Below are 24,904 nucleotides of genomic sequence, written 5' to 3'. Positions count from 1 at the left end.
GAGAACGAGAATATTTCCCATCTCTCGGCGGTCGCACACACTCTCCGGGCGAGTCTCTCAAATATAATTAGTTCCGTCGTCGACGTGCAACGTTCTTCCGCGAAAATAGGCTAAGAATGATGTTATCGCATGCGAGGGATTATCAGGGAATATTATGATGACGGATTTTCTTTATGAAAATAGAACGTGCGACATCATATTTCGTTTTTCTCTACTTTTATTCACGCTTTTGCGATAATAAATATCCGACAAGTATTATATCTTTTTTTCTCTTTTTTTTCCCCCTCTCTTTCTTTTTTTATTTTCTACAAATAATTATATATAATATTAATAGGTGAAATGAATCTTTGTAATAGCGAAACATATTTTACATTTAATTAAGAATAAAATATATAATGTAATACTACAGACAGAGTGTAATTAGTGAATACATTGTTTAACATTGTGTAAAGTTACGAGTTAAAAAAAATAGGAGTAAGAAGGAACATTAATCTAAATGAAGAGTTGCTTGTTCAGCTACGAAGGGTGTCAGCTGTGAGTGACGCACTTAGTCCCTTTACTTTTCTATTCCTACAACCATTTCCAAGAAATCCGCGCTTACTTTGCACTCTACTATTACCAATGTACAATTTTGATTTGGTGCGTCTCTACATCTCTTTCTCGCAATTATTTTCCCTTTGCATTTTCCTTTCTTTGAAAGAACCTTTGTAACAATAGAAATTCTTAATTAAAATCTGATTTGTTATTACTTTTATTTATACACATATTTATTATACAGATTGGCATTTTTAAAGGAACAAAAAATGGAATTAATATAAATTAATAAATTTTGGAATTTTAATATTCCACAATTTAAATTAATTTTAAGAATGCGATAATATTTTTTTAAATTTATTCATACTATATCCTACTACTTTTGCAATCTTAAATATGTTTTTTTATTATTTTAAAATAAACATGTATTTTTCTGGTATGTTTTCAGGTAAGTGAAGTATCGAAACCTCCTTTGAGGATGCATTTTGACGCCGTTGACACAGTGAGTAACCAGATTTGTCAAAATACTAACCCGAGAACGCGAAAGACAATTCTATCGTGTTCCATCAGCATGCATTTGCATCAATCTTTTAGCCGGGCGTCTATATGACAGCGACTATTTACCAACGAAATGACATTAATCGTTTTTCGTACCGAAACATAATGCCGGTGTGTCCGCGTTTTTCGCGAAATAAATATTTTAGCGAAACGTTTAACGTTGTGGAGAAATTAATTCGTGAAACTGGAAAAAAAATTGGGAGAGAATGTACGGGCTTATGTTCGGGAGTGTTTATTTCGCGTATAGCCGGAAAGGAGAAATGATTATTTTACTTCTGACGGAAATAAATAGATCGAGTATTTTATGCGCGGAACTTTAGTGACGTTGCGCATATTACGGTATCGCAAAGTTATTCCGCTTGCGAAACGTTGGAAGCGCGATTTACTGTTTTGTGGAAAGTACTTTTCCCCATTTGCGTCAAAGGGAGGGTTAGGGAGAGGACCAGAGAGAAAGAGAGAGAGAGAGAGAGAGAGAGCGAGAGAGAAAGAAATGGGGAGGGAAAAGAGAGAGTGAGAAAAAGAGGACAGCGACGTGTTAAAAAGCGAGCAGAACGAGGGAAATACACTCAGAGTAGAGATGAGAAAAGTTTTGTTGACTTGGCTGAAATTTAATTTCGGCTGGAATTTCACGCGGAGTCCACCGACATTTTTATTAGTTCAAGATTCGCTCGCGTATCATTTTGCCGATTCATTGACTACCCCGACAAATTAACGATTTTATATAAGGTAAACGACCGAACATTGTTCTTTTGTATCTCACGGTATCTGTTGCGTCCCACACAGATGTATATGAAATATTTAAGAATATTTACGCGTGCAGTAAGCGTCCGGCTCGCTATTTTTCATTCACTAATTGAATACATACGCCGTTTATTTTTGAAGACATGATTTCAATCAAGGCATTTTATTTTCATTACGTGGAAAATGTCGCGCGTACTTCATCGCGAAATCTCGGTGACGGTTCATTTAACCCCTTCATGCCTGGCCGATATCGGTTTCGATGCAAACCAGTTTCCAGGGCCAATTTCCGTTGTTGTGATAACATCAACTGTATGTTATTTCTTTATGAATCAGTTGTTTTGAGTTTAATAGAAAGAGAGGAAGAACGAGAGAGAGAGAAAGAGAGAGAGAGAGACTATTTTCAACGATATTCAGTGCATTCGTACCTGATTGTATTGTTTATTTATATATCAAGCAAATACAAACATGTGTATGTAAATGGTTTTTTCCTTACGTTATTTACGAGAAAAAACATTCTGATTTATATCGGAAGGGAAAGACGGGGAGGGGGGAGAGAGAGAGAGAGAGAGAGAGAGAGCTCAAAATTACTGCATGCCGATGCAGATACCACGAAGGGGTTAATTATCTGCGGCGCCACGCTTCTTATCTACATGGAGACCTTTAATGCCGCTTGATCGCTCTTTGCATTGTCCTCTCCGAGCACCAACGGTGGCATTTGCGTGCCCCGCGGGGTGCCGGGCACCACGCGGCGCGAAACGTATCGCGTTCTCTCGGCCAGCGAGGCTACGATTTAACGTGATGACGATTAATTGACCGTGTCTCGGACGAGGAGCAAAGCGGCGAAGCGGAACGCGTCCCGCGAAACGCGACTACGCCTGATCGCTTCGTAGCGCTGTCGCTGTCGTTGATGTTCATCGCTGCAAGACTACGGGCAGTAAAGCCAGACTTTACGATCCCAGTTATAACGTGAATTAGAGCGCCTTGTCGTAAATATCGCGTATACAGACGCGGATCGCTCCATCTATTCTACGACGCGAACAACGGCACACGTACACACACACACACACACACACACACACACGTCGTTTTGTAAACGCAAATATATACGTGTTGCGTATTTACTAGAGAGACCTTTTTATTAAGTCTCGATAGCGCGCAGAACGTAAGTTTTTATTTCGTACCATTGGCCCGGATTGTGCCACGCCACGCTATTTGGAAAGCATCAGTCGCAGAGTCTATAAAAGGATCCTCCGCGGAAACGAGCTCGCATTTCCCTCTGTGGAGGAAGGAGCGACGAGTAAATAGATAATAAAATCTCATTTCTTATATTTAATTTTGAGAGAAGCTTAATTCACAAGATTTTATTTTCAAGTTTAATCACGCCAAAGTCTAACATTAGATTAGAGAATATTAGAAGAAAATATTCACGTTAAAAGATTGTTTTAAAATTTGATAATAATTATTATTATATTAGCGTGCGGATTTTTGGGGATTTCTTGTACGGGCATTATGGACGAAGCTTTTAATTTTGACAAATTTACGCAAAACATATCTCGGATTGAATTTCAGTCGCGGCCGGAGGAATCTGATTCAGAACAGCTTCGACGATGGGACGGGCCGAGGGTGGTAGCCGAGTGGTAGGTGGTAGATGCCGTCTACCATGGAGTTGGAGGTTGTAAATGCCGTCGTATTTAGGGAACCGATCCCACGCTCAAGGCTGGGGCTCGTTTGGCAGGCAGGCAGGCAGGCAGGCAGGCAGGCAGGCAGGCAGGCAGGCAGGCAGGCAGGCAGGCAGGCAAGCAGAGCTCGCGTGTCTAGACCGGAAGTGGTTCTCGTGCTAGGCGTGGCTCCTTGATATACAACCCCTTGTATCTCACGCAGCAGCAGCTACCCTAGTGCCTTCGCGTTGGTATGCTTCCTCCGCTGGTGTGCACGTACGGGATGTCCAATAACCTTTGCCTAACCCCTTGAGGCGGAACGAAGTCGATCGATCTCGGAGTCGGCCGACTCGGAAGTTATCCGGTGACCACCGATTTCTGTTCTCTCCGTGGTAAGAAGCGAGGTTTCTTTTCGTTCTGCCTGCCATTCATTCCCGTTGAGAGATTTTGCGCTCCACCCACGCGCGGCGAAGTTTACCGTTATAGTTCCATAGCATCGATCCAAAGTGAATCGCGGATTTTAGAAACCACTCGCATAATGAGGTAGCCGGTAATCGTTCCGACGATCAATTTCCAAGTTGTTGAACATTAAGGATATTTCGAATTATGGTGTAGGTTTTACTGAACACCGCGAATCCACGAGCGACAAAGCTATTCGTGCTAATTTGCAAGAAGCAGGATGATGAAGCAGGAGTTTTTTTTATTAAACGAACAACTTTGCCGTATTAATTATTACATCAGATGACATGTCATTATATATCGTGTGTCGTAATATTACCCAATTACCCGATGGTGCGATCTACTGTAATAACAACGTCCTTGTTCGTATTGACATAGTGATCAGCCGCAGCTGCGAACACCTAGGGCATTTATCGACCAAGCATAAATTGTCTGCATTTGATTTGTCCCATTATCGGGTTATTTCCTAAACTAACAATCGTGCTTTGCACCGATCAAGTATATCAGCACTAATTTACCGGCGAAATATTTCATTGAATTTCGTTTAGAATCAAATTTTTATGAGATATATAATTTTGATTTGCTAAGCCTACTTAATTATAATTACAAAATCAATATTAAAAGTGGAACACTTATCAGTAATTATTAGTAAGTAGTACCATGCCGTATTATAAGCTGTTATTTAATGTTACTTATATTACACAAGTTACAGATATGATTTTAAATTAATTAAATCATGTTGAAGAAAAGATTGTTCTCTCGAATCTGTTTATTTGCATGTTATTTTACAAATTAAAGAAAACTTATAACTTATATAAAATTCTGGGAAATTAAAGCTAAGTACAATCGAAGATTTTATCGGCTTCATTAAATTGATTACAATTTTAGAGAGTTTTTACCGCTCAGCTTAATTATATCATAGCATCAAATTGATCTTTCCTCATTATATGTACCATATAAAATATCTAATTAGCGAATGTAATGAATGCCTACTTTTTTCGTTCTGAACCTAATAAACTTAAAGTTGCATCTCTCGAAAACGCAATGGTTTGATGCTAACCAAAATACGAGCATAGAAAGCTGTGCCATTACATTTTGTTGAAACCTTGAAGGATCAAAGAGCCATTGAGCATGCAACTCGAGATACGTACACTCGAGATTCCTAAATTGGCCAACCACTCGAAGTTTGAGTATCGATCCGTCCATACATTTCCTCAATGGTCTTGTATCTTAGCCGTGAAGTATAAATATGGCGTAAAAATTTGAGTTTTTAGTATGAATAATTAATTCTTCCGCAATACAACTTGATCGAACAATAGCGTGATCGCGTTGCGAAAGGTATAGAAATTGTTGAACTGGAGAAAATGTTACATTGATCGATTGGTCATATATCGTAATTAATAGTAAATAGTACCCCCATTCGTGCCACTAGCGGTTCCGCATAATTTTGTGTTCGCACGCGCGTTCTATTTGAACTAGGAGTAACTAATTTGTCGTACGATTTTGCAATATATCGCGCATAATGCTGTAATGATCATCTATTTCAATACATTTATCATTGAGCGTTGATTTTTAGCAGTTACACAGTGCGATTCGTTTCTAATAATATTCATATGTATTGGAGTATCAGCAGTTTATTCTAAAATAAATGTTTTATATATATATGTGTGAATGGAATTATGCACATATTGCAATGTAAGATCATTGATTTCTGTGTCATTTTTTATTTTGCACAAACACCTGTATCCATTTTATTAAAGAAATCCATGTAATTATGATAACTGTGTAAATTATCTTATTAAAATGGATACAGATGATTGTACAAGGCAAAAAATAACATAGAAATCAATAATTGTAAACTGCGCACAATTCTGCTCATTATTCAAGTAACAGAAATAATCATGTTTCATGACAAGAGAATCAGATTGTTAGCTATTTTTACAAGAGTAACTCGAAATAACGAGATGTCAGTACATCAGACGTCGGATATACCTCGTACCTACTTTAATGAAGAATGATATTGATGTTACTCAAATTAAAATTGATTTTAATGAATGAAAAGATATATTAATAATATGAAATAAATTTAATAATTTAAGAAATATCCGAAAAAAAAAAATATTTTTTAATTGTTCGAAATATTGTAACGAACGAGATTTGCTAAGACAACTTGATTTCCAAGTTCGAAGAAAAGTACGAAGAAATCAACATTCGCGTCCAGACGGGAAATTGAAATTGGGATCTCGAGATCCGAGTAAAAAAGCGCGTTTTGCCGTCGGAATCGGGAATGTCTCGTGTAATTCATAATGCGTGTGCAACGAGGGCTCTCCTAATTCCGGTCAGCCGCAAGAAAATTGGGACAACGCCGACGGCGGTACCTATATCACCCCCCATCTACCACCGCACCGGCATCAAGCGCCGCCGGCTTCGCCTTCGCCACCGACACGGCGGGCGACATCACCGCGGACGAGATTACATTACTTAGAGGCTCCTACTTTGCGGTCTCGTGAAATGCACTCAAACTAATTTGCGCCCGAGAGCTCGGCGCGGTCCCCGTCTTGCCTTTTTTTTTTTTTTTCTTCGCCGCTGCCTCGCGCGGTGGCTGCGGACGCAGATGAATCCTTTTGACGCGTTAATCCAACTTTGCTCTCGCGGCTTTGGGCTCGTTTGGAACAAGAGAGGTGGAGAAGAAAGAGGGAAAGAGAGAGAGAGAGAGAGAGAGAGAGAGAGAGAGAGAAAGAGGAGGGAGATCATGCTTGTAAGTGGTTGACGAGGAAGGATGTAAATTGATCATTGAAAATGTGTGTGTGTGTGTGTGTGTGTGTGTGTGTGTGTGTGTGTGTGTGTGTGTGTGTGTGTGTGTGTGTGAGCCGAGTAAAGTGGAGCTGAGAGATTTTGCATAGTTTTCAGATTTTCTTATTTTCACATATCTTCTTCGTTTCTGAGTATTGAGAGATAAGTAATATATTCCATTATACCTATGAATTTTCTAAATTTATTGATACACGTTATATTTAGCTTACTTTCTTCGAAAATCTCTTAAAATCAAATTTGTTTAAATTACTCGTTGTTGCATCATTACGTAATTTATTATATAATTGAATTTATTTGTATTCCGGAATACGCTATGTCATGAATTAATAACGATTTAATTAAAGCAGGAGTCTCTATAATAAGAATCATTTTCTACGTGTTATTCACATATTTTATGACGATATCTAAATGTCATATATTGTTTGTCACATATTAATTTCTTGATTTATATTTAAATTTTTCTGTATTTTTAATATTGAAAAATAATCTTTGGATCTATATCCAAATTTAAAATATCTGCCGACTTTGTCCGCATAAAAGCCATTAAACGCGATTACACCGCATTAGCAAATATTCCGCAAGAAGGAAAATGGAAAGAGAGATTAATAGCTTCGCTATCACTCACCATTCCATCGACGATATCTCCCGGCGCGTTAGGATTATCGAGCAGCAGTAAATGCGTTATCGCTTTCGCCGATGAGTATCAGATCGGAGTAGTAAACGATCGTCCGCGATTTTATCCGAAAACTGAATCTCGACTATTCGGGATTTTTTTCGGTAAAAATACATACACGTACCTTAATAATTAACCTTTATTAGCAGGTTGCGCTAATGATACATATATCAAGGTAAAATTTAATTAAAACAGTTATTTAGGTCGAGTCCGCAACCGACCGGCTGCCACTGACATCATTATTATCGTAGACTGATTAGAATATTGGCCCACTTGCCCTCTTTTCATTCCTATATGACTTAAAAGAACCCATTTAATTATTGCATCTTGATGGTGAAGCACCGTTGAAAAAATATATTTTTAAAATATAGAAGCTCTTAAAAAAAAATGTTGCTTTATATTTAAATTATTATTGTTATTCGCGAAGACTAGATAAATTGTAAAATTAATTCTGTTTCCTTCTGTTGTTAAAACTCTATGAAGTTTACATATCATCTATAAAAGCAGTGGATGTATAGGGATTATTATATACGAGGGAGATCATTAATGTCCGTCGTTGTTTGTGGCATAATAAAATTACTAAAAAAGTATTCGACAACCGTGCGAAGCCGGCGATAATAACACAACGAACGGTCCGCATTCTGAAGTGCCGCAAATTTATACAATTAAGTCTAATAAACGTCGGAATAATTAGAAGCGTAATTGTTGTTGCGAGGAATAATTAAAAAATAATTGCGCTTGTCTCCTACCGACGGCAACGGTTCTTTTTGTTGCATTCGCTACGCCATTCCGCCCTTTCACCCTTTTAGTATCTTCGCATTCGTTTTTGTTCCTCTTTTCTGTAATTCTATTTAAATTTTTAAATTATCCTTTGTTAGTTTATTCGCATTATCTGAATTGATATAAGATACTTAGGAGCGATGATTAATAACTTCATTATAAGACTGTTTTGTTTAACGAATTCTCTTTTTTTTTTAAGTTTTATTATGGAATTAAACAAGGAGTCTGTCAAATTAAATTTAAAAATATTTGTAAAAATATAACTTTGTTCAAATATTTTTTTAAACACATGGGTATATATTTGATTTCTTATTTTTACAGACTTCTACATTCTATATATATATATATATATATATATACACGACAAAACATAGAGAGATGAAATAATACACACATGCATTTTAATAACATATTTAGCATTAATATTATATTATTCTTTCTACTGTTTTGTATTATTGCTATTTATCTCAATTCGAAATATGTGCAATAAATTATAATTATCTATGTGGTACATTCGGCTCGCTCAGCTTTATTCTTTATAATTATAATATATTCTTTATAATATATTTTTTAGAATCGTTTTATATTAATATTAATTATATTTCCTTTAAATTTCCTCCGGAATTTCTTCCGATTTCTATCCGGAATATAACAAATTTTTTTCTTTCTCCCCTTAACTTTTGCATTCTCAATTCACTTTCAGATTAGCTGATTTACTGTATTTGCGCAGCATATATCACATGTCGCAATAGCAATTTGCTGCAAACGAGTGCACACTACGAGACCGCTTGTCGGCGCGACTTGCTGTAGTCTCCGCCACCGAGAGTACCGGCCACAAAAGGGGATTTAATGACGAAATCCGGATTTAGTGGGGCGATTCTGTCGGATATAAGTGCCCGGAGAGTCGTAAGATCGTTTATATACTAGCCGTTATTCGTAGACTTAACTTTTATATAGGCGGCAGTTATCGCGCGGAACTACGCCGCTGCAGTAAATTTTGAACAAACGCCGTGACTCGGAGAGCTTTTAAAGCTCACAGGGAAGTATCGCTCCGGCGAATTCTATCGATAGCTGTAAAGCGCACGCAGACATGAATCTCGTCGCCATAGCAAGTTCAAATGAAATGCCGGGTAATATCGTAATTATCCATTTATCGATTTTGTAAGATTGATTCCATCCCCAAGAGCTTAAAAATAGGAAGTAATAATTTATATACAATTAATTTATATATATTTTAATATTTCTTATAATTATTTTACTATTTTATTGGTATTAGTAAGATATCTTTCATCCGTTCATTTGTTCCACGCGACAAAAAATTCCATATTAACAATATTTGTCCATTTTAAAGAACAATAGAAGCGAGTACAATTGAAGTGGAACTCAATGGACCAATATTTCAGAATTCCACTGAATTCCTTACGTTGTACATTTTCTATGGAAAATGTCTTTTTTTGTCAAAACGTCGCCGATTTGACATTCTATCCACAAGTGCTCGACGTATGTCAATAATCTCAATCTCGCCATATATAAAAGCACGCTACATAGTCATTTTATTGCCTGCCTACCACGTACCAATGACGAGCATTTAGGATCAACTTATGGATTTTGTGCCACATTTGAACGAGTACGCTTCCACGTGCTACCAGAACATACGTAAAAATCGCACACAGTTCAACTTACATAACGCCGCCATAACTTTCGCCAAAACATATATATATGCATTATTACTACTGTCTCGTGATATTGTCCAACTTGTTCGGACGGACGAAAACTGTCACTTTGTTCTCACTGTCACGAACTCACTAACTGGGATGAACCGCGGCGGCGATCGTACGTCTTGTCGGCGATCTCTCTCTCGGGGCTGATGTCTAATGTCAACTACAGCTGGTTGAAGGGGACCAAATGCGTCAATTGGCGGTATATTTGACCCGTGTTCAACCAGCTAAGCTTAACATTACATGATGCCCCTTTGTATCCATCTTCTCTCTTGCTGACTCGCGTCGGCTCGCGTAGCTTCCTCGAGCGGAATCCGCGCTATCTCGCTTTACCTCGCTCGCTCGCTCTGTGCGCTCGTCCATCCGTGAATGTCGAACACAGAATCGTCGGCCTCTGATTCTGCCCGTGACATTTTGTGTCACGTCTCCCCGATCCGTGATAGCCGACAGCGGCGCGCCGCATTACATCGTGGCTAATTGCTGACCTTTACTTCCGGACTTTACCTGACATTACGACAGACCGTTGACGTTTGTGATCGACAGACAGGTGGGCGGTCGACGAAAGAAAAAAGAAACCGAATACTTGACGATCACTTGAAGAAGTATCGTTTTGTTATTTTTTTTTTGTTCCTCGCATTTTTTTCGGAAGCTGTACATCAATTAACGAAACGAAGACTAGAAGTAAAATGAAGTAACACTTTCAAAGGTCGCACGAACAGCATCAGTGTCGACGAATCAATCAGCAATCATGGCGAATGCATTTGAAACGGACTGACAGAGACAATAACGTCGTCGATATACATACGTTGCGAAAAGGAAAAGCCGAGATCGTGTCTTTAAGCCGCGCCGGTGCCTTCCGGGCGGCCATTAAGGGTGTCATTGTGCGCGGCGACAGACCGAGGGGAGGTTATTGGCAGGAAGAGGGACATTAAGACGGCAACAATGGATCCCGACTCGATCCGCCGATATCCTCGTCGTTCTATCCTTTCCGTCCTACCGCCCTCGAGTACAGCCATTTCTGGAATCTGCCGATACCAGGTCAAGCGAGCTTGACATAATCTCGCGCGAAGGATCAGTACGGAATTTCGAGAAAACGAGAAAATCTCTTTCGATATGCCGAATATTTGGGATCGTGCTCGCGAGGTCGTTATTTAAGGAGAAGAGGAGGAATCGTCCCGTGACGCGACGGAACGAATTCCTGATGTCGACGATCGCGCCGTTATTGCGTCGAGAAGGAATCGAGGGAATGACGCGTGCGCGCGCGCGTGCGAATAACTATTCTAGGCCCGGCATGATGCGCGAGTAACACGAGACGCGTGCGTTTAAATATATCCCGCGACCATGCACGAAGTCTTGTCGTTGGTCTGCTCGTCCGTGGCCGTCGTGCGCTTCGTAGTCGACAGTAGCGAATTTCGACCCGATTATGGCGATACCGTGGAGAACGAAACGAATGGAACGAAGCGGAACAGAGGATTCAGGGCATGAGGAGGAGAGGATTCCGCGCGATCCTCTCGCGACCGGAAGGATAGTCGAGGGTCTCGATAAAACGTCTCCGCTCGACCAACGTCAAATATGGCAACGCGACACATCTCGCGAACGAGGCATCCATTGATCTCTCGAATCATTGATCTCTCATACCTTGATGCCGATCCCTCGGGCTCCCCGAACGCCCTGGACTCCGGTCTTGAATTCGAATTTTCCGACGCGAAGACAGTAACCGGGAGTTTCTCACTCCAAATAGGCACAACACACACTATGTAGCTCGGCGCTCCTCTTCTTTCGCACGAAACTCTCTACGCGACACTCTATTTATAACGAGACAAAATATTCACTGTTCACAATTGACCATCGTGCTGCCGCCGAATTATTGAACGTGGCACTGCACCATTCGTGATTACGCGAACCGGCGCCGAGTATCGTCGTTGCAACGCGAATATTTCAGACGCTCGGGCGATCCTCTCGCGGACGTCCCGTTTCCGCGTATTTTTAGAAAAATTATGCAACGACGCGCGACATTTTATGCCAGGGCGCACCTGGCTTCATATATACTTCACTTCACGAATCGGACAAAGTAGGCTCTCCTTGGATTCATAGATCGGTAGAGTACAGAGAATGTCGATAGCAGCAAGGTCGTCGTCGTCGTCGTCGTCGTCGTCGTCGTCGTGAGGAAACTTTGCATCGTTAGCGTGATAAGCGCAACAATATTTTCTTGCGTCTGCTTATCGTTGTGTGCTTCAAGAGATTCGCGAATGGTTCGAGGCAACGATCGAAAAAAATCGTCAACGAGAGGTATTAAATTGACGAACCACGAGAGGTATTAGATTGTCCAAGTTCCCAGTTTCGTCGGACGGTTCCGCGGCACTCTGCCTCGTTCCTCGCTTGGTCGACGATATTTTCGTCGACGACGGCGAATCGCGACTACTGTGTGTATTATGTGTGCACGAATCTGCGTGAGTTGTGTGCGAGCAGAAAGGGGAGAGAAAGAGAGAAAGGATAGACGAAGGAGGGGCAATGACGGAATATCTACCGGCCTATATCCGGAGCGGGTATTCTCATAAAATCACTTTTTTCTTCGTGGAAAATTTTATAGAAATGTTCAGCGGTAATAAAAATTTGTACGCTCATTTGTGCTCGTGACGATGATCGACGCCTTGCACGCCTGCTCGATTGCAGCCAGTCTGTTTCGAAAACATCGCTGCTCAGAGAGATTGACAGCGAGGTGCAAGAGCGTCAATTACGTTAATGATTGAAATGGCCCGAGCTCACGAATTAACGGAAGTTGGCTGGCGCGACATTAATATTCTAGGTGCTCGATACGCTCGAAACTGACAAACTCTCAAGCGAAAAGGCTCATATCCAGCGAATGCTCATGCAATATTCCGCATGCAGCCGCGGAATATGCATACGCGAGTAAATGTCGATAGGTAACGGGCTCGATATCGAATACCGTATTTTAAGTCCCATTCATCTTTTAGCCCGTCGTCAGTCCGCTTTTACCGTTTCACTTTTATCCAGTTTCGATTTTCTTGCCTCGTGCCCGACGATAATCGAGCCTGATATCCGTCCCATGCCGTGGTCGGAGTTCCACTCGCGGTGGTGATTGGCGATTGGCGAAAGGTGGTGACAAGGTCGACTCTCTTCAAGGCTCGACTTCGTCGCGGAGAGATCGGTCGAGATTTCTATTTGGACGACACGACGTTACGCCGCGGCCGATAGGAGCGCGCAAAAATAAGCGATCTAAAGTTAGACGCGGTCTTAAGACGCCGCGCTAATTCCGACGCTCGTCCATCACCTTCAATCTTCGAGATACGCATCGGGTCATCTTTCGCGAGTAACCTCTATCTTTCGGAAATATTCGAGTGATATCGTAGAAGGGTGTCAAGAGCGGGCCGGTTATTTTACCTGCAACGAGAACCGCTTATGTAAAAATAAAATCGGTGCTATCTCTCGAAGGATTTTTTAATAAATAACGAGGAAACGATCGAAAACAACGATGAATTTTTAATGCCTCTCAACCGGGAGCGCAGCCTTGGCGCAGTTCTCGTCGAGTAAATTATCGAAGAAAACGACGGTCAAAGTTGAACTCGAGGATTTATCTCGACTCTCTTAATTTTTGCTCTAACAAGAAAAGTTTAGGCCGCTAATGAAGTTGAGTTTTAAATTAGACTTGCAGTAAAGCAAGCCGTTTGAGATTAAGAATTCAGAGGCGCTTACTCGGCCGGGTGTAAAAGCGGACGGTGACGAAGAGAGCATAACTGGATGAGTAATTCTGTTTACGCTCGGAATACTTTGCGATTTATCAAGCTAGTTAGCGGGTGATTTTCGAAGAAATTCGATGAGAGATACCGTCGCATAATTTAAAATTAAAAACATTAATTCTGTCCGATTGACGTACAATTTCAGAAAATTCAGAATTAAGGTATTTTATTGGTAAAATAACGTATTTTCTAAAGGTAGGAACAAAGCGGAAAAAATGCATTTTGAGGACGCATATCCGACTGCAAACGATATGCATCGAGTTCCAATAGATTCCTGCGCACAGTTTACAAAACCGGGAGATAGAGTTTGAATGAGAACTTCCGTCGCTGTTAACCTCGACACGGTTTCGAACTTCCGATCGTAGGGCCAATATCCAATGAGCGCGTACACAAGCTCTTTGAGCGTCGGAAATAGTTCCGCTTTTTAACCTTGACTCGAGCTGCTGCAACGAAACGCGTGTGATACTTGAGAAATCAGTTCGATACGCTCACAGTTCAAATTACTACCGTGATTTCAGATTTTATTGCGAGGAAGGAGAAAAACGCATTTCGCATCGTCGGACACATATGAGTATCCGCATGTTTTAAAGTCGACGTGCCCTCAAGGACTGGTCGACACTTCTTCAACATGCCGCTTTATTATTAGACGGACAATGGATAAACTTCGGTCTCTACCCGACGAGTCTTCACGCCTCGAGTCGTGCTATTTCCGTCAATCTGCCACTGATCGTAGCCACGAAAAGACCGTACCTCGACAATTCGTCATTTCGAGCTCGCACTCGATCTCGAACGACCGAAGTGATCGCGGCTTGTAACGATCGCGCACCTTTAAGTGACGTCTCAAGGCCCCACCGGGACACAGCGATCTTTGATGTTTGACATTTCCCCGAACGTCAGTTCTATATCATTTCTGTTCTACATCGTCTCTCGGGAAAGCTGCTCTCGATATCGTTATCAGCGTAAACAAATGTACTTGACAACAAATGTTCTTGACGTGCGTTGAAGGGACAATTACGAAATATATTTGGCCGAATGTAATCGCGATCTTTGTTTGAGACACACGCGTGATTTCGTAATGCACAACCTACGACAGTGAACCATCTAGGCTAGTTCGTGATGGCGTATCTACCGGAACGATACGCATCCGATCGCACGCTACTATCTCCTCTGTCTGCCTCGACGTTACTGTTTCTCCTTTGCGCCACTTTCGCACTCAGTCGTATCCAGCAGCGTTTCTACTGTCGCGTGACGTTTCTACTGCGGTGCGCGGCGTCTGACCACGCGCCGAGTGGTGGCCGTAACTACTGGCCATGTCTATCGGAGCGCAGCGCGGCCCTTTAACTTCGTCCCTCGCTGCCGAGGGTTCGTCGCGGATGTTGGCTTCCACGCTGGCTGCGTCTCCTTGCAGCAGCACTCTGCCGCAGCTGCGGCGCCGCCGCCGCTTGGAGAATTGTAGGATACGTATTTTGGACTGAATATGTATGTGTATACGAGATGAATGTGTGTATGGGAAAAGAGAAAAGAGGAACAAGAAAAAACAACAGGAAGAGAAAACGCATCAGAGTAGGGTAGATAGAAAGAGAAAGAGAAGATAGAAGACAGAAAGAGAGAGAGAGAGAGAGAGAGAGAGAGAGAGAGAGAGAGGGAAAGAGGAAGTGAAAAGAATAGGAGAAAGAGAGAAAGAGAGAGAGAGAGAGAAAACGGCGACAGTGAGGTCCGACGGTCCGATCAGAACGTGAACGTACTACTTGGTGGGCGTCCGGGCCCGCACTGTGCAGCCGACGGCAGGCGTCGCGACGCTTCCCCGCCCGAACATGCGAGCTCCGTGCTACACGGGGGTAGGGGGTGAGAGGGTAAAAAGGTGGGGGGGAGGCGCCGGCGCCCCGCACGCCTGCGTACCAGCGTACCACGACCCTTCGTGGCAGGAACGCACCAACCCTGTCCTATCCACCCGAATACCCACCCATTCCACGCGCGCGCACACTTGCGCACACGTACACACGGACGCTTTTACCCGCTCACCCTCAGTCCAACCCCGCCGCACCGCGCCAACCACCCGCCCCGACGTGCTCGAGCAAACCGACCACCCACACACGCACACACGCGCGCGCATACACACACACACACACACTCGCCCTACTGCTCCCCTCCATCGTCCCACGCCCGTCACTATGGAAAATATGAATTTGGGTCAGATACCAGCCGCCGTGCCCTAATGAACCTTTAATGTGACCCATTTCTTCCTTTCCTCCACTCGCCGACATGAAGCAACCCTCCCCCTTTCTCCCGCCCTCTCATCGCTTCTCCGTTCTTTTCTTTTTTCATTCGTTATATCTGCGTGCGTCTCGCCTGCCGTGGCGCACGCACGTTTCGAGTTTTCTTCCACCAGGTGCTCCTCTCACCCGCGTGCCGCGTCGGTCCGATTCTACCCTCTCTTTCTCAGCAGGCAAGCGAAGGACGGTCCTAAGGGTCGTCGTCACGGCCGAGTTTGTTGGCACGATTGCACCGCGTCTAGTTGTTATGATGTTGGGCGACACCTACCGCCCTTCGTATGGATATTAGCCCTTGACAATTGTTCTTCTTGCTCTTGTTACATCTTGCATCATGCTCGCATTTGTTACGCGTTCTTGCGTAATCGCGTCCTTCCTCGAGAGCTTTAATCCTTTCCTAAAAATACACGTTACATACGTTACATACGTTATGTTAAAATAGAAAGGCTACTATATTATATTCACGGTATCATTGCGTAACACTTCTTTCTATTTTATGAAGGAATAAAAAACGCGCAGCGTGATGATGCGATAAAGGTTAATATTTATTCCGCATTGTTAGTCGCGGGGTATGAGCGCGGATAATAACGATCACTTTTTTTAGCGATTTTTCTCGTCTATAATTAAATATCACATATGACCGTCGGCACTAATACTAATATCGATACATTATTCTTGACAATAATATTTTTAAAATCATTTGCTCGTGTTTCACATATTAACATATCGATTACTTCTTTATATAACCTGATAATTCAAAGGTTTATCTTTGTCGTATTTTTTATTTTATTAATTTTAATGTATTTATTAAGAATTAAATTAAATAATTTTTCTAAATGCATATGTTCTTAAAATAATGTTTTAACTACTTAAAAAGAATCTGAAAGTAGCACATTGGATTCTAAAAATTGGATATTAATAATTTCTCATAGATCACTTCCGATAATAATTAGTAAAACAAATGTTTTCAAATTACTTGTTCTCTTTAGCTTGGGAATGTTCTGCAATCAGGAAAAATCGCTTTTGATGACATAAAGTGAAGAATAAAATATAACGCTACATAACAATAGCATTTTACGAATGGAAAAAATGATGATTTATTCGTACTGCGTGCAACAACGCTCATATAAAAAAGTAACGACGATGAAAAATCTTCGTTTTAATGCCGGTCGATGATTCGCGGATGGGTTTTTAAGATTAACTTTATTTTTTTTCCAAATAATCTGGAAAACATGCGATTGCCGTATTAAAAGATTTAAAGTCATGGACCATGCATGTGCGCGTATCGTAAAGGGACATCTAAACGAGCGTATTTCTCTAACATTAAGTCTGGCTTTTGTTAAATAAAATGAATGAACTGCATGCAAACAACATCTTTTTGTTAGATTTTTCTACTCGTAACTTTTTCTAATTTTACTAATAGCAACGAACTTTTAGAAGCGAGATATTCTATTTTATTCTACTTCAAGGACGAACAGAAAATCATTATCGCTATCAATTGCTTTAAATAGATTTCAATTAAAACCAAACTGTAATTATAACTCTTTGAACATCTTTTGTACATACCGACTAAAATCCATTTTGTCTACAACACGTTAATTTCCGATCCGCAACCACGTTATTCGTATTTTTCTTGTCACTGTTTCTCTCTCTATTATTTTGTTAACCAAGTAATTACTAGCATATATTTATTAGATATTTTTGTTTCTCCTCTTAAATGCATAAACTACTTTTCTATTTATAGCAAGTAATTAAGGATCAGCGTGTACATCGCCAACGCTTTATTATCGATAATGTCGACCGATTAGAATCACATTTTCAACGCGTTTGCAGTGGCCTGTTGTATCAAATAAAAATCTGATGTAAATCATCTGTAATTACAGAGCATGTATATTACACGATGTGAGAGTTACTCGGCACGCTATGTTCGTTAAATATGGCTGATGTGGAGACAAAAGAACTAGATGTCACGGTCATATCTCGCGATAAGAGCCTTACGATCAAAATTATTAAGACGATCGATTAGTTCATACTCTTTTCGCCAATTAAGCAAACGAGCCCGTCGCGATGTGTTTGCTCTCTTTCATTTGACATTTCTCACGGTCGATGAATGAAAGCGCATCAGTGAATGGAACATGGAATGAGCATCGCGTGACTGTCAAACCGTACATACACGTAACACATATACACACAATACCGTTTCTTCTCGATGAAAATGAATATCGAAGATAATTTACGAAATTTGATGTGACTTTAATAAGATTTGACTTCCGAGTAATCTTATGTAAGGAAATTTAAATTTGATTATTTAATTATTAAATTACTTAAAAAATTATGTTTATTAAACTTTCAGAAGGAAATAAAGCAATTATGTATACATGTGTGAAGAAATAATACACACACACACACACACACACACACACACACACACACACACACACACACACACACACACACATATATATATATAATGATATTATTCTTTTTAAATATAAGGATGTATTTACAAAACTTTATAAATTGTAAATTTTATAAATTGTTGACTTATTTGATTTGCACAAGAATTTCGCGGATATTACATTCTCATTTGGTTGACCAGGATTATCTGGGAAAAGTAAAGAAAACAGAGACAGCCTAGAACAGTGGAAAACAATGGTCCTTTACGAGTTCGTAAATAATTGATTTGGAAAAGTTACAGAAACAATACCAGCATCCCGAGCTAATGCAGCGTACAGTATACCTTCCATCCAAATCTATTTTCCTGTCTCTCTTTCTCCTTTCCTCTCTTTCCCTCTCTCGACCTCTTTTTCCTCTCTTCAAAGCGGGTTATAAAATCCATTATCGCTGCGATAAATATTAAACTTCTCTTTTCGCTTTCGTTTCTCCGCGTGAAATTGCTCTGCGTCGTTAATGGCCTTGTTATCAATTCGCGCCCCGTCAAAGAAAACACCTTTTGCGAGGGTGGGCCGAGGGAGGCGCGATAGCGCGCCCCCGCAAATAATTCGTCTTCCGTCGAATTTGTGCCACGCGTTCTCATTAATTTCTCACATCCCGAGCGACGGAAAACTCGTCGGATTCGCGTTAAGGCGCTACGAACCGAGTCGAATTTCCGAGTGCAAGAGACAAAAAAAAGCAACATTTGAGATAAGACGTAGCCATCGCGATTTCGCGTAATAGCGCGTGTAAAACATGGATAACGTCGAACATGATATTTTTCTCTCTTTATAAAAAGTTTATAGTAAGGAAAAGCAAAAATAGATCCAAAAATGGAATATTGTAAAAGCATTGTAATATAAATAAAATATTTTTTAAAAATATATGTCATTTCGTTTTTACGCTGAAAATGTTATTGTTCACCTCGGCGATGAAAAAATTGCGCGATAGACTTTATTTATGAATCTATGCGCAACGATAATGTCGCTATCAAATAGAGAATCAAAGTTAAATTGCACAGACTCTCAAAGACTATCTCGTCGAATTTCTGCTTTCGCGAGAAACGTAATATCGCCCCTCTCGTGCCCCGAGAATCTGTAATCCCACGCATCGCGAGAATTGCGTTCTTTTCGGCGACGATTTCTTCGTCGTCGCGCCCGATTGCGAATTCTCGTTTTTCGGGAAGAGGTTTGGTCGGGGAGGGGAGGGGGGTGAGAGGGGGGAAATACGGAGGAGTGAACTCTCATCGTTGCAGGTTAATCGTCGTTCTGTCCTTAATCACTGCGCTCGATGGCACGGAAATATTGTTTGACAATTTGTCATCCGACGTTTATTGCGCACATTTATTACATCTGCGCAGCCCGCAATCTTGCAGCAGATAATTATGAGTGCCGCTATCACCGTCCGTGCAGTATACGTCCATTCATTCCGTTCGTTCGCGGCGCAGCGTAAAAGCTCGTGCGGCGCGGCATGAAATATGCATCGGTCTCCATTGATAATTATGCAACCTGATAACGCGCGCGTCCGGACTCGCGCGCGGCCATTTCCATTTCTCTCTTATTAAAAGTAAAACCAACAAACGCACGCTCACGGTCGTCTGTCGTATTTCTCCGTCCTTTTGCACGGGCTTCGCCATATTTACCTTTATCTCTTCGCGTTTCGCGCAAAAGTTCCGCCTGATCGTTAGCCTTAATTCTCATACTGCGTATTACTATCACGGTTACTGACTCGATTATTGTTAAATAACTATCTCTTTTTATCTTCTTTGTGCAACTTATCTACATAAATTATTTTACCAGGTACGACATAGGACACACATCTAAGTTATCTGTCTGTCCCATTTTGCGCGTCTCTTTTTCTTTGTATCCTTCACATCGCGTCACATGTTTCCGTCTATTTTTTTTTTCTACATTTAGATTCTCTTTTTTTCTCTTTCATGCACTCGCTTTGCATTTTTTTTTTTTTTTTCTTAGAACTGAACTTTTTTTACCATCTTCCATTACGTTTTCCTTGTACTTTGTCATTCCTATCGGCTCTTTTACACATATTCTTTTCCCACTCTTAGCCTTCTCCATTTTTTAATGCACAGTGACACAGTCGTAAACCGTTTTATCGTCGACGGAGGACGTCCTCGTAGTCGTAACTTCAATTCAATCGCGTCGTATGTCCGCGGAATGATATACGCGATGCATTCCCGTTCCGCATGTGCATACACGTAGCGGAACGTAGGCACGAAAAGGAGAGGACAATGTTTCGCCTCGGCTTTATCTCAGCTTTGTCGACGACACGTTCGTTACCTTAACGGGGTCGTTCCTTCTTTTTTATCTCTCCGCTTTCGCGAGTATGATATCGAACAAGACGATTTACTGACTGAAAATTGAAAAGCGAATTCAATTTCATAGAGTCGATTCGTACCTTCCCCTGGCATTAAAAAAAAAAAAAAAAAAAATCGATTGCACCTGCTTTACATTTCTATTCTCGGGCTAAAATATCTGTCAGTAAACGCACCCGCTATTAACTTCTTATCAAAGTTAAATCCACAGAGAAAGTCAGTTCAGGTAGACCTCGCGGCGCGAGGTCGGAGGGCGTAATCTGTGACCTCGTTACGTTTCAACGATGAGTGGTGACTTTTCATCGACCTTTCGCGCGGATACAAAAGGGGCGCGCGAGCGGGCCATTAAGTCGAGTTAGCGACGTCGGTACACACCCTTAGGAATCAGGTGGGGACGTATCCGATAAATGGAGGCGAGCAGCACGAGTCGAGACCCCGCTGTCGAGCGACTGTACGAGTGGCAGTCGGCCACCACCGACGTGATTAGCTAAGTGATTGGAACCCCACCCTGCCGGTTGAGGGCCGATAACCCATTACGCCTCCGTGATTCCCTTTCTTCCGCGCGACGAAGGATCGCCTTCTTCATGACTGCGAATATCTTATCGGTTGCTTTCGACAGCGGCGTCATCGATCGATCGGTTGCTGCGGGATGTGAACGAAAGTTAACGGGGGAAAGTTCCCGACTTTGTCGGACCGCGTATTCTCTTCGAGATTAACTTAATCGACAAACTATATTGTACAGCTTGTTCGTTGTTAATATTTAAAATGCGAACTTTTCGCAAAAGTTTCCGTAATGATTTGTATCGTTACGACGCTCTTTAAAATATCGGATATAAACGCTAAACTTCTTACGATGGAAACAAGAATTGTCTTTTTCAAAGTTTAACGCCGATGGCAAATCTATTGATCTCTCGCAACATTGTTTCATAACACTCGACATCGCGGATTTTTTTTTAGACTCATCATTTTTCTCTCTCTTTCTTTTTGTCTAGTTTTCACTTTTTTTTATTTTCAGTACTTTCTTTTATTTTTTTATGCTTATCAATTTGTGATCCATATAACTCAGGATACATTTATCATTTGTAAAGACGATTCGATTTTACCGCGACTGTTTACCGAATCATGCGATCGATCCCGCGCATGCAGTGCACCCTTTTCGGGCTGTCCGTTCGTCGTCGTACATCCCCTTTAGAAGATCACGTTACAAGCTGGTCGACCCGCAACCCGATAGTTACCCAATGTGTCGGCTGACACTTTTCCGTCAGGCGATAATGTTACGAATAAACTCGGCCTCCTCGGTCACGCTCGCGGAATTGGATCGCACGTACTGGATCATCGTTTTAAGTGTCATTCAAATCCCGTCATAGCGTAGGTGCGGTTGATTTGATAAAAGCTATCAAAATCGTAAAGCTACCATGTACACGCGACATATCTGAAATGATTATCGCGTGCATCGTCGTTCGGCGCATTGTTCTTCTTGGAGACCTACAGACCTATTCGCCATCCAATTAGCACGTTCCTCGCCACGCAATACGACTTTCAATTATGAGATTTATTACATTGTCAGACCATCGGCCGGCGGGCATTGTCGTCCTTCCGATTCTCGGCGCGAAATGCGATTGGCGCAGTTACGACGCAGCCGAGATTTGCGAGCCCGTCGCTCCACTTTGTCTCCGTCATTTGCCTTCGGAAAATTATGGATTCCGCCGATTTAATTTGATTCAGAAGTTTCGCATCGGCACAATTAGTTTACCTCGTTATCCCCATAATATAATGAGCTAAGTTTACGAGCAGTCGATCACGCTCGAGCTACGAAAGTCACTCGGACAAGAATTTCAAAGTCCTCATTCTCATCGGCGGGATGCTCGCTAATTTTACATGTACGTCGCATCAGGACTACCGGAACTTATCGTTCACTCTATATTTGGCGAAATTAAGAAAATAACTTCAACACACCGGGAAGTGCTCGCGTATTAATTTTCACGAATTTCTCAAAATTCAAAACAAGAAGATCGCGAAACGGAGCGATAAAAAAAAAGAGTTTTTATTTTACACGCCACGTTAATTGAACATAAAATTAAAACCGAATTAACTGTCCCATCTCTGAGATAAAATCTCTTTATGCATAATGTTGCTTATATCACGGTAAGTATAGCAGCGCGGCGACGCGAACACTTGATGATGGCGGGTGGTATCGCGCGACGATGCGATTGCCAGGCGCATCCCATTTCGCGACGGGCAAATTCGTAATCTTAAGAAAGGGATTTGAGGCACGCAGGCCAGCGGGACGATCGTTCGGTCGGTCGGTGGTTTTGAGAGATATACTTAATACAGGGTCGAGCGCGCGTCCGGCGATGCTCCCGGGCGCGACGGTCGCGGGTCTAATATCAACGTAAATGCGACTGTTTTGTATGCTAATTGACTCATATACATACATATGCTACTCAACCCGCATCGCTACCCGCTAAATAGATAGACCCGATGCGCCGAGGGTGCATAACGGCGCTCCACCGGGGTGTACTCTCTCGCGGAGACACGACAGGCGCGTCGGCGGAGCCCATTTGTGTCCGGCAGCTTGTAACTCCGTGTCAACCTTGCGTCCACATACTCCTGCCCGGATGTCAAGCCAGATATACAATTTGTTAGTGTCGCGATATTCGAGAGAGTAAGAGAGAAAATGAAGGAAGCATATGAGGGATGCGAATTGTTGCTCCGCGAATTTGCGTCCCACGTATCCCAGTAGACTACTACCACCTAATAATTAAAAAAAATATTTGAAATATTATAATTGTACCATAATATAAAATTATTATATAGATTTTTTTATCTATTCTTATGTACTGTACTTTCTTAAATTTATATTTTAACATCAGTAGGCATATTTTCTGTTAATATAATTGTAATTTTTTTAGTACGTATACAGTAATAAATAATAAAGTAATATATAGTGAAAAAAAGAGAAAAGAGAGGCAGAAGTATGACAAATTTTATATATTTCGCGTCGTATGAGGAATTTCAAAGGGCACAGACATTTACGAAGCTCCATAACAGTTCGGTACTATTACACAACGAATGTATATATATATATATATATATATATATATATATATAGATCGAAAACGCTACGAATGCTTTCCAAAGGATGTACTCGCAAACGCATCGCGAACAAGCCGCATATGCCGAATGCAGTTCGCTTTTACGAAGCTCGCTGGCAACTCGATGTCGATGTTGTTGCATTCCTGTTTTTATAAATGCATCCGAAACGTCAAACATATCATATGCGCCGTTTACAGCCGTCGTAAGTTGGGAGAGCGAGAGTGTTGACTAAATAAACCATACTTCTCCGACATTTCCACGGCATTTTCTTGTATGGCCCCCATAAGTTCATAATTTGCTTAATCATTTGGCTTATCCAACATTTTATCTTATCCTTGGCAGAATTAAGATTACCTAAAATTATTCATATTGTAAAATCTAAAATATCTAAATGAAATGTAATACAAAAGCAACAAACAATGCAATTCTTTATTAACAATTCTTTATTAGTAGGTCTTTTCTTTTTCATTTAATGTACTTGTGGTTAGTCGATGAATAGTTTCAAGTTTTGATGATGAAATAAAAATACATTGTTGAATTTTCAATATTACGTTTATCGTCCAAGATTTATTTAATTTATCAATCTCCAACCAATTGTACTATGTTTATATATTCAACAATAAACTATTCGATCGAAAATTGAAACAATTTGTTGCTCAGTGCATTATACAGCTACTAGCGATAACATTGTGAAAATGAATTGTAGTTTATTTATCACTAAAAATAACTGCATTCTTCGTTTATATAGTGTACGAACATAATGCCATGCTATAAAATATATATCTATCTTGAATAATTTATAATTTTATTTTTTACAAAGCGTAACGTATTTAAATATAATAATTTAAAAAAGACTATGTTATTTAATATTTTTGATTTTAGAGACATTAATTAAGTTAATATAAAAATTAATGAAAAATTAATGAAGATGTTTTTTTTTTTTCAAAACGTGCTATTTTAAATTAGATCTGTTTTTTGTACCAGAAAATGCAATTATACTTTCATTACACTTACACATTTTTCTAATTAAATTTAAATAATGATATTATAACTATGCTATGTATTTTGTATCGATAAATT

At 40.8% G+C, this 24,904-nt stretch overlaps 1 protein-coding gene across 3 annotated transcripts in view; it reads left to right on the top strand.

The window, feature by feature from the left end:
• LOC105424244 (mind bomb 1) overlaps positions 1-24,904 on the top strand; it is a 296,684-nt gene that overhangs the window by 199,621 nt on the left and 72,159 nt on the right. Inside the window, exon 12 of one of the 3 annotated variants that reach the window (XM_089078855.1) lies at positions 983-1,036. The exons of 1 other annotated variant lie outside the window; for it this stretch is intronic. Coding sequence is in view for 1 of the 2 variants with exons in the window: in XM_089078857.1 (XP_088934983.1) it covers positions 983-986 (4 nt within the window). In the remaining variant the exon portion in view is untranslated. Of the gene's footprint in view, positions 1-982; positions 1,522-24,904 lie in introns of those variants that run through there. One more of the 3 variants, XM_089078857.1, reaches the window with a different exon arrangement.

The sequence above is a fragment of the Pogonomyrmex barbatus genome, unplaced genomic scaffold (genome assembly GCF_055798465.1).
Source record: "Pogonomyrmex barbatus isolate J1 unplaced genomic scaffold, ASM5579846v1 scaffold3, whole genome shotgun sequence".
Lineage (NCBI taxonomy): Eukaryota > Metazoa > Arthropoda > Insecta > Hymenoptera > Formicidae > Pogonomyrmex > Pogonomyrmex barbatus.
This window is presented reverse-complemented; position numbering and strand designations above follow the sequence as displayed.